Source organism: Neopelma chrysocephalum, unplaced genomic scaffold (genome assembly GCF_003984885.1).
Source record: "Neopelma chrysocephalum unplaced genomic scaffold, ASM398488v2 Primary Assembly neopelma1_353, whole genome shotgun sequence".
In the NCBI taxonomy this organism is placed as follows: Eukaryota; Metazoa; Chordata; class Aves; order Passeriformes; family Pipridae; genus Neopelma; species Neopelma chrysocephalum.
This window is the reverse complement of record NW_020898017.1, coordinates 61,076-71,419: the sequence shown is the minus strand read 5'-3', so window position 1 is coordinate 71,419 and position 10,344 is coordinate 61,076. Positions and strand designations below refer to the sequence as shown.

At 49.7% G+C, this 10,344-nt stretch overlaps 1 protein-coding gene across 1 annotated transcript in view; it reads left to right on the top strand.

The window, feature by feature from the left end:
* Positions 1-923: 923 nt before the first annotated feature.
* The window catches only part of LOC113978685 (nuclear respiratory factor 1-like), a 15,806-nt gene continuing 6,385 nt past the window's right edge, over positions 924-10,344 (top strand). The window contains exons 1-3 of the mRNA XM_027705815.1: positions 924-957; positions 8,499-8,730; positions 9,743-9,857. Of these exons, the coding sequence (XP_027561616.1) occupies positions 8,508-8,730; positions 9,743-9,857 (338 nt within the window). The 5' untranslated portion in view covers positions 924-957; positions 8,499-8,507. The remainder of the gene's footprint in view (positions 958-8,498; positions 8,731-9,742; positions 9,858-10,344) is intronic.

Below are 10,344 nucleotides of genomic sequence, written 5' to 3'. Positions count from 1 at the left end.
TCCGAGAGCTTTTGGTGGATAACAGGGATGAAAACAGGGATTTCCTCGGCCTGTTTTGGTTGGATATAAGGCAGATGTGGGAATTATTTTACCTGCTGGCGTTGCCTACAAATAATAAATTGCTCAGATCCTGCGGACTGAGAAGCAACTCAGAACTTCCTCAGTCCTCTTACCAAATCCACCTGGAATACACTGAAAATTCACCTGGAAATTCCCTGCAAGCACATGAAGACAAAGCCACATGAAAGTATATTTTCAGCCACAGCCCCTGTTTGCTGGTAACCAGTGTGACCAAGGAATCCAGTCCAGAAGGAACCCAGTCCCTCCCACTGTTTATTACATAACCATCTAATTAAAGTAATCAAACAGGGAGGACTGGAGCCTTGGAAAACTTCCCCACAGCCTGGGTCAAAAATACTTGGAAGACCAGGGTCTCCAAGGGTTTTATTCACGTGGAGATGTGCTGTGGGAATTAATAAGGTGTATTTAAACAGAAATAAGTGTGTTTTTGGTGTCAGCCGCTGCTTCTGGGCACAGAGAAAATCCTTTAACTCCCGATTTTCAAAGGGACTTCAAGGAGTGCTGCTCCCTCTCCTCCCTGAAAGGATCTGGTGGATTCAAAGCTCTCCTTGGAGTTGCTTTGAGTTGGAAGTTGGGTGATTTTCAGGCTTATTTATTATTTCTGCACCATGAGACTTGCAGGTGAATCAGTCAATTGTGTCTCTGGGATGGTTGGAATTCCCTGGGATGGTTGGGGTACTTCAGTCCTGATAATCAGGAGGGGATGTGGATGGAGGTGGAGGAGAGATGAAGTAAAAAATTCCCGGCCCCGTTTTCAGCGGATCAAACGCTCGGCTGTGTCTCCGGGAGCTCTGAGAACCTGGAATTTCCCACGGGATTTGCGTAACGTGCCGGGTGTTCAGAGCTGGAAAAGCCCCTCTTGAGCGTGGAGTTGAGGTGGGTCAGGACTGGAATTCCAGCCTGGCTCAGTCTGGGATGTTCCCCCTGGGTTTGGGGCTGTGAATGGGGCTGGAATTCCAGCCTGGCTGAGTCTGGGATGTTCCCCCTGGGTTTGGGTCCATGAATGGGGCTGGAATTCCAGCCTGGCTCAGTCTGGGATGTTCCCCCTGGGTTTGGGTGAACGGGGCAGGACACGGAGAAAACTGGGGTCTGTTGGGCGGGATCTGTGAGTCCTGGAGAGGAGAGTTTTCCAACCAGCATTTCCCCCAGTGCTGCAGGATGTGGGTGTCCCACAGGCACAGCTCTCTGCTCTGCTGGGGCTGGACATGGACCTTTTTTTTCCCTCAGAAAACACCAATTTTGGAGGTGTGGGATCTTCTCCCTGCCCCAGGGCTGGGTTTGCAGAGTGACACCTTCCCTTTTTAGGGTCACAGAACGACCATGGGGTCATGGAATGGTTTGGGTGGGAAGGGCCCATCCAGTGCCACCCCCTGCCCTGGGCAGGGACACCTTCCACTAGCCCAGGTTGCTCCAGCCTGGCCTTGGACACTTCCAGGGATCCAGGGGCAGCCACAGCTTCTCTGGGAAACCCATTCCAGCCCCTCCCCACCCTCACAGCCAGGAATGCCTTCCCAATATCCCATCTCTCCCTGCCCTCTGGCAGTGGGAAGCCATTCCCTGTGTCCTGTCCCCCCATCCCTTGTCCCCAGTCCCTCTCCAGCTCTCCTGGAGCCCCTTTAGGCCCTGCAAGGGGCTCTCAGCTCTCCCTGGAGCCTTCCCTTCTCCAGGTGAACATTCCCAGCTCTCCCAGCCTGGCTCCAGAGCAGAGGGATCCAGCCCTGGGAGCAGCTCCAGGGCCTCCTCTGGATTCACTCCAGCAGCTCCACGTCCTCCTGCTCTTTAGCTCCCAGTGGATTTTCTGGGGAGTTTTTCCTCCTCAGTTGCCACCTCGTGCAGGACAAGCAGACAAGGTGTTCCTGAACCACTGGAAGCTGTTGGAGGCCGCCTGTCCTTTCCCTTTTTCCCAATTCCAGGTGCTAAGGGGAGGAAATATCCCATTTTTCTGGCACTGAACAAGCCTCCCTGTGCTCTGTCACCTCGGGTACCCCCAAGGGCCTTGCAGGGAAGGAGAATCCCCAAATTCTTCCCACAGATGGATTAGTTCATGCCAGGGGTGTTGTGCTGGAATTCTGGGAATGCCCAATCCCCCTGAAACAGCTGTAGGGGAAAAAAACCCCTACAAACTTAGGTAGAATAATACCTTGAAAACAAACGTTATCAGAGTGTATTATGTTCAGATGATTTAACTTTTATAATTCTTTTTGAAGGCACAATGACCTGAGTTTTTAATAATTTTGTTTGGCCACCGCATAGAGGCTTCAGCATCCTTTATATGCTACATATATATCTCTATATATCTGCATATAGATATATTCTAGGTTATATATCTAGTATATATATGTATCTAGTATATAGAGTTGATATATATATGCTTGACATATATAGTGTATATATATATATACACACTATATATATATATATATATATACACACTATATATATATATGATATATTAGATGATGGGAGCAATTGTTGCTTTGAGGATTTAGGAGCTGTCGAGGTGTTTTGGCTTTTTTTTCCCAACAAATATGTGGTTTCTGAGGCCCTGGGTTGCTGATGGTGCCCCAAGGGGTCATGTCCCAGGACATGGCTCACCTCTGCTGGGTCCTGTTTTCCCAGGGGAGGGTTGGGAAGGGTCTGGAAGCAGCTGTTGGGGTGTGCTGAGGTTCCTCACAGGCCCAGGGAGGCACTGAAACACCTCCCAAGTGGTCTTTTCCCTCCCTGCTGTGGCTGCAGAGTGGAATCCCGAGGCTGAGGGAACTGGTCTGACTGGGAGTGGTAAATGGGGGCAGGAGGAGGGTGTTGCCTGAGCTGGTGGCTGGGGAGTGGAGGTGCCACAGGGACAACGAATTGGAAGGGTGCAAGGACAAAACTGCAGCAGGACAGGGGGGTTTTATCTCATTTTTGGGCTCTGGGGCAGCTCATCAGCGCCGGGTTGGTGACCTGGGACCTTCTGCACATTCGGGTTGGACCCTGCTGAGGTGGCACCAGCCCACCAAAACCAGCTCCAGTCATATTGGTGTGGTTCATTGTGGCTTTAGGATCATCCCTGTGGGATTCATGATCTCCCTGAAGGTTGCCCCGGGGACAGAACACCGGGAAGGGCTGGCCAGGCTGCTCTTTGGGTGGGAGGTTGATGATTAAACGTGGTTGGGACTGTGTTGTGGGTTTTTATCCTGTGCTGACCCTGTTGAGTTAATGCCACGTGAGGAGCAAGTCCTGGAGGTGATGCATCTTAGTGGGGATTTTGGGCACCTCAGTATTAAAAAAAAAAAGATCTAAAGCTGTTAGAGAGGGGACACAGGGATGGGGAAGGGTCTGGAAGGGCCGAGCAAGGAGCAGCTGAGGGGACTTGGTTTGTTCAGCTGGAGAGGAGGAGACTGAGGGGAGACTCATGGTGGTCTGCAGCTTCCTCAGGAGGGGCAGCTCCCACCTCTGCTCCCTATGACAGGGACAGGACCCAGGGAAGGGCTGGAGCTGTGCCAGGGCAGGGTCAGGTTGGATCTCAGGGAAAGGTTCTTCCCCCAGAGGGTGGTTGGGCACTGATCAAACTCCCAGGGAATGGGCACAGCCCCAAGGCTGCCAGAGCTCCAGGAGGGTTTGGACAACACTCTGAGGGACAGGGGGGGATTGTTGGGGTGTCTGTGCAGGGCCAGGGGTTGGATCAATGATCCCTGTGGGTCCCTTCCAGCTCATGATATCCTCTAATTCTGTGATCTCACCCATGCCGGACACCAGGGTTGTCGTGACACTTCACACCTTTGAGTCTTGTTGGGCTGAGAGCACAGTGTCCCACCCCCTCCCTCCTGCTCCAGCCCCTCCACACAACACACCTCCACACCCTGTTTTCCTGTGGTAGTCCAGCATAACCTCTAATCCTCTCTCTCAATAAAAGAGGATTAAGAGAGGGAACATTTGCACCTCGTCCTTCCCGTGGTAATCCCGCCGTGTGGGGAGCCAGGGCTGTGCCTTCCTGCCACGCCAGGAATGCTGTGAGCCAGCAGCACTTGTGCTTATTGGGTTAGGAATTCTTAAAAGACCACTTTGCCTGTTAATTAAAAAAGCTCAATCGACTAAAGATGAGTAACTCGCTTAATTAAAGTGACGTTAAAACGGCTCCTGGGCTGTGCAGGTGGAAGGAAAAGGGGTTGGAATCGGGGTTTCTGGGTGGTTCTTTAAGGTGACAAAGTATTACCTTGTCATGTGTTGTGTTTCCTAAATTCGTGTCCAGCCGTACATCCTGCAAAAAAAATTGTAGGGAGGAAGGTTCTGGCCCAGGTGTTACTGGTGGATCCTGGGAGAGCCACCTCTGCCTCATGTGAGCCCTGCAGAGCCCAGGGGGAAGCACAGGAATGTTAAATGGGAATTCCAGCCCGGGCTTTGTGATTTTACGGTGTAGTTTGACCTCCAGTTTTGGGTTACACTCGACTGGAATAGGCTGGGATGTGGTGGGTGCTCTTCCCGTGGTTAATGTGTCCTTTTTCCTTGGTGTCTCCATGGATAGGGTTGGTTCCACTGTGGTGTTGTTTGTTGGAGCCAAAGCTTGGGAGGAGCCTTCAAGGAGACTCAGAACCCACCTCATCCTTGTGTTCACCCTGATGAAAAATATTTTCCATATTTGGTGCTAAATATGGGGAAATTAAGCTGCCCAAAGGACCCGTTTCAAATGTCATCCTATGTCAGGAAATGGGGTCCTTTCACACACCACCAAATGGTGGCTTTTGGCAGCAAACAGGAGGTTTTCTGCCTGACAAATATCTGTGAAACCCCATTTGTTCCTTTTCCATGAAGGATGGGATGTGTTTGCTCCTTGCTGCGAGATCCTGATAAACAGAAGGAATTTTGGGATTGCTTTCCACAGTCCATTTGATTTGAGGTCTTTCTGCGCTGAGACTGGGGGCACAGGGGGTTATTTTTTTCCCCATCCTGTCCAAAACCTCGTGCAGTTTCCAGAGGGGCAGATGTTTCACTAGAAAAAAAAACAAACCTGTTTTTTATCAGGCTGAGGTGCAGGCCTCAAAATCCTCTCCGTGAGCAAGGGAAGGCTTTATTCACAAATATGGAAAAATAAGATTTTCGGGGGGTTTAATGCGCGTTTTAAATGAGTTGTGGTAGCGACTGAGATATTAATCAATCAAGGTGTTTGCTTATCAAACCTGCAGTGGGAATTCCCTCTAGGGAATCTACCCTTTCTCCTCTAAAACCCATGCCCCTGCCTCCTTTTAAGATGGCTTTAATTGGAACGGCTTCTTTGGTGGTTTTTCTTATATTTATTGCCAATCTGAACAGGGTTTCAGGTGAATGAGGTGTTGGATGAGTTAGTAAAAATGGTTTATTGTGATTTATTATCCTAATTTAACATTCCAGTGGGTAAATACTCATCCCCACGTTCAGTCTGTGTCTTCTGCAGCCCCTGAACTAAACCCACTGCAGAGGGATAAAGGTCACAAATAATCCCTGTGTAAGGGAGGTTCTCCTCTTATGCTGCTGTTCCTCATCATTTTAAGCGTGGACTTTTTATTTTGGGCTAAGTTTAAAGCTGATGGTGGTGGCAGAGGACGGTGTCTGTGCTGGGATGACCCACGTGGGGTTTATGGCTCAAGTTATGAATTGTTACCTTCAAATTGTGGTCCCCGTTGTTTTAGTGTTGAGTTTGTGGGGTTTATGTTCAGTTTGTGTCGTTTGCTGCTGGTTTGGGGTGGTGCAGCTCAGCTCTTCCAGCTCCTCCTGCATCCAGAGCTGCTCCAGCGACGGTGGCTGACAGGGCATTTATTAAAGTGCTTTATTTTAAAAGCACTTTGTCTTTAAAAATACTTCTGGCTGTGATCCAAGGCTGCTGGACTGAGCTCTGACTACCAGGAGATGTCTTTGCAGGCCCCATCCTATCACCAGGGTTTCCTTATGCCCCAAACTGTTTCTGGAGAGAACCAGGAGCAAACGTTCCTTTTCTGGAAGGATGAATGCTCCTCTCTAAAATCAGTCAGGAGCAACTTTCCTTTCATTCCCCGTGCCCAGATCCCTGTTCAGATCCACGTGCAGACCCCTTGGGATGCTCTGCTGGGGCAACAGCAGCATCCATGGGTGGGTGGTCACCTGCAGGAGCTGCCAGTCAGGGTGTCTGCCCACAAAGCCTGGCTTGAATCGGGAATCTTTTGGGAATAATTCGAATATAGGAACGACTAGCCAAGGTTTCAGTGGTGTTGACTCTTGACTGGGAGGTTTCCTTCTCATGGAAGCATCCGTTGTCTCACAGCTTTGTCTCCTGATGAGCTGAAAGTTTGTCAGTTATATTCTGAGCGTGTTTTTCCTTGGATAAGTAATTTTATTTTAATTTTAATAGGAATAATTACAACTCTAATTATTGCTATTCAATTTAAAATAAAATTACTTATTTTAATTAATAAATAATTAAAGTTTATTTAATTTAAGTGAGAAAAGCAGCAATAAACCCTGTCAGGAGAAGCACAGTGGCTTGGGGAAATCCTGGTGCTGGGCAAAGGGTTTGCTTGGAATATTTTCCCCCATTTTTTTCTGTGGTGACGGCAAAATAAGTTCCTTGGGAGGAGAATGGGGCTGATTGTTTTTCAACCTGCTCCCAAGCACCTCAGTGCCTCGGTCCCTTCCTCTCGGGGGCTGTTTGGATTCCTGCTATTTTTGGGTGGTTCTAGTGTTACAATCCAAGCTGTAAACAGGGTCTGACAACACCCCACGGAGCTCCAGCAGCCTTTTAGGGAGGGTTGGGAGTTTGTGAAGAGGGTTTGGCTCGAGCCATAACCTCGGTATGTTTGGAACACTCTCCCAGCAGCACTTCTGCTGTCCCTCAGGATTGAGTTCCTCCAGTGTGTGCCTGGAGAGAAGATTCCAACCATCCCCCAGCACTGCCAAGGCCACCTCTGACCCCTGTCCCCAGGTGCCACATCCACAGGGCTTGGAAATCCCTCCAGGGATGGGGACTCCACCCCTGCCCTGGGCAGCTGTGCCAGGGCTGGACAGCGCGTTCCAGGAAGGAATTTTCCTCAATATCCAACCTGACCCTCCCCTGGCACAGCTTGAGGCCGTTTCCTCTTGTTCTGTGACTTGTTTCTTGGGAGAAGGGACCAACCCCAAACTGGGTCCAACCTTCTTTTAGTTTGGTCAAAATAACCCCCTTGACAAAGTGCTTTTTCCTGGTCTGTATCCCGCTATCTCATCGACCCCTCCATGGCATTCCATGATCTGGTGTCAGTCAATCCAGAGCTTTAATTCACTGACTGTACTTAGAAGGTCACATTATTTGGGGGGGATATTTTATCATTCCCTGCAACTGGTCATCTCTTTCTTTCTCCTCTTTGCCCTGAGGCTTTTGGGGAGTCTGTTTCTGAAGGTTCACATTCCTAATTCTTGTATTTGAAAATATCTTTGGGCTGTACTGTTCCTTTCCCACAAACGTGTGGGAGACAGGGACTGAAAATATCCGTGTGCCTCCTGTTCCTTCTGCCCAGGTTTGTGTTCACGGCGTGTGGTCCAGGGCCCTGCCGAGTGTTTAAGCTGCTCCTTTGCCACCGGATGCGTTAAATAAATAAGATTTACGTCATGTTTGGGCTTGGGTTGGAATGATTTTGCCTGTTTCTGGACTCGAAACAAATAACGCAACAAAAGTGGCCTCCCGAGCTCCTGGGGAAGGGTGTGGAGCAGCAGGAGGGGCTGAGGGAGCTGGGGGGGCTCATCCTGGAGCAAAGGAGGCTCAGGGGGGACCTTGTGGCTCTGCAAGTCCCTGACAGGAGGGGGGAGCCGGGGGGGGTCGGGCTCTGCTCCCAGGGAACAAGGGACAGGCCAAGGGGAAACGGCCTCAAGCTGGGCCAGGGGAGGGTCAGGTTGGGGCTGAGGAGGAATTTGTTGCTGGAAAGGGTGGTGAGGCCTTGGCAGGGGCTGCCCAGGGAGGATTGGAGTGCCCATCCCTGGAGGTGTCCCAGGAAGGCCTGGCCGTGGCACTCAGTGCTCTGGGCTGGGGGACAAGGTGGGGATGGGGCACAGGGTGGACTCGATGATCTCAGAGATCTTTTCCATCCTCAATCATTTTGGGATTCCATCCTGCCATCCTCGTTTGTGCCCCTGAGCTGTTGAGGTCAGAGGCAATTGTGTGCCCCCCTTGAGCATCTTCCCCGAAAGCTGTAACTCAAAGTGGCAAAACCAAGTCCCAGCTTTGACCAGACCCTTCAATGTCACACATGAGGAGCTCCGAGATCCCTGACGACCTTTCCTCCGGCAAAGATGGCGGCCTGTGGGGGCCGGGCCGTGTCCTTTGGAAGCGCGGATTTTCCCAAGCTCTTTAAGTTCCTGGTGCGGTCGTTATTTGGACACCATGGGGGGGGTGATTCCTGTCCCTCTTGCCTGTGGCAGGGTCCTTAACCCCCGCCGTGTCTCTCGCCCCTCCGCAGTGCCTCTGGATGGAAGAGCACGGCGTGGCGCAGGCGGAGCACATGGCCACCATCGAGGCGCACGCCGTGGCCCAGCAGGTGCAGCAGGTGCATGTGGCCACCTACACGGAGCACGGCATGCTGAGCGCCGACGAGGACTCGCCCTCGTCCCCCGAGGACACGTCCTACGACGACTCCGACATCCTCAACTCCACGGCCGCCGATGAGGTCACGGCTCACCTGGCGGCCGCGGGTGAGCCACGGGCACGGGAATGGGTGGAGGGGGGCAGAAAGGACCTCCTTGGTTTCTGAACTCCTTCTCCCAGAGGAGCCTGGATCCAATCCCAGCCCCAGATTTGGTCGGTGTTTAAGTCTAGGGAATCGCAGAGGTGCGGCTGAGCCTTTGCACAGCTTTGTCCTGCAGCATTAAGGCTGGTAGATAATATGTAATTAAATTAATATGTAGAAATAATATATAGAAATAATATCTCAATATAATTATGTAATATATAACATAATATTATAATAGCATTATATTATTATAAAATATATATTATAAAATTATAATATATAATTTATAAAATTATAATATATATTATAAAATATATATTATAGAATATATAAATATAGAATATAAATAAATATATATAAATATATAATAAATATAATATATAAATATATATTATAGAATATATAATAAATATATACAAATATATATTTGTATATAATAAATATATATCTATAGATAATAAATATATATTTTATTTTATAATTTATATATTTATCATATATTACATAATATATATTTTATAATAATATTTATTATATATTATATAACTCGGGATTTTCAGTTTCTTTCCCATTAGAACCGGTCCTTAATCCCTGGGGAGAAGCCTCAGGCTCCTGTCGAGGTGTCCAAGCAGAATTCCTGGCATTTTACCCAGCTCTCTTCTCCCAGGCCACCGGGATCTCCTCAGTCCAGCCACTTATTTAAAGTCTTGGGGCGTTTTTTCAGTGTGCCTGGAAGATAAAATACAGAATTACGTGTTTGTGAGGAAAACTTTAGACTGAAACACGTGACTTTCCCTGGGACTGAGCTGGGATTTGGGGAACGGAGCCTTTTGATGGAACCTCCGGGATGCCAGAGAGGAGAGCTCGGGAAGGGATTTGTGTCACATGGACAGCCTTGGGACACATCCACACAAGGGCAACATCCTTTCTGGCCAGTTCCTGAGCTGATTCCCCCGTTGTGGTTGGATTTGCAGGCCCTGTCGGGATGGCAGCAGCCGCTGCCGTGGCAACGGGGAAGAAACGGAAGCGACCACACGTCTTTGAGTCCAACCCATCCATCAGGAAGAGGCAGCAGACACGTTTGCTCAGGTGAGGGTCCCACCTTCCCTCAGACACCTTTGCCAGGTAAGGATCCCCCACCTGCCCTCAGACACCTTTGCCCAGGTAAGGATTCCCCACCTTTCCTCAGATACTGTTGCCCAGGTAAGGATCCCCCCTTCCATCAGACACCTTTACCAGGTAAAGATGTTCACCTGCACTGAGACACCTTTGGCCAGGTAAAGATTCCCACCTTCCCTCAGACACCTTTGCCCAGGTAAAGATTCCCCCTTACCTCAGACACCTTTGCCCAGGTAAAGATTCCCTTCTGCCCTCAGACACTTTTTCCAGGTAAAGATTCCCTTCTGCCCTCAGACACCTTTGCCAGGTAAGGATCCCCCCTTCCCTCAGACACCTTTGCCCAGGTAAAGATTCCCCCTTCCCTCAGACACCTTTCCCAGACAAGGATTTCCCACCTTCCCTCAGACACCTTTGCCCAGGTAAGGATCCCCCCTTCCCTCAGACACCTTTGCCAGGT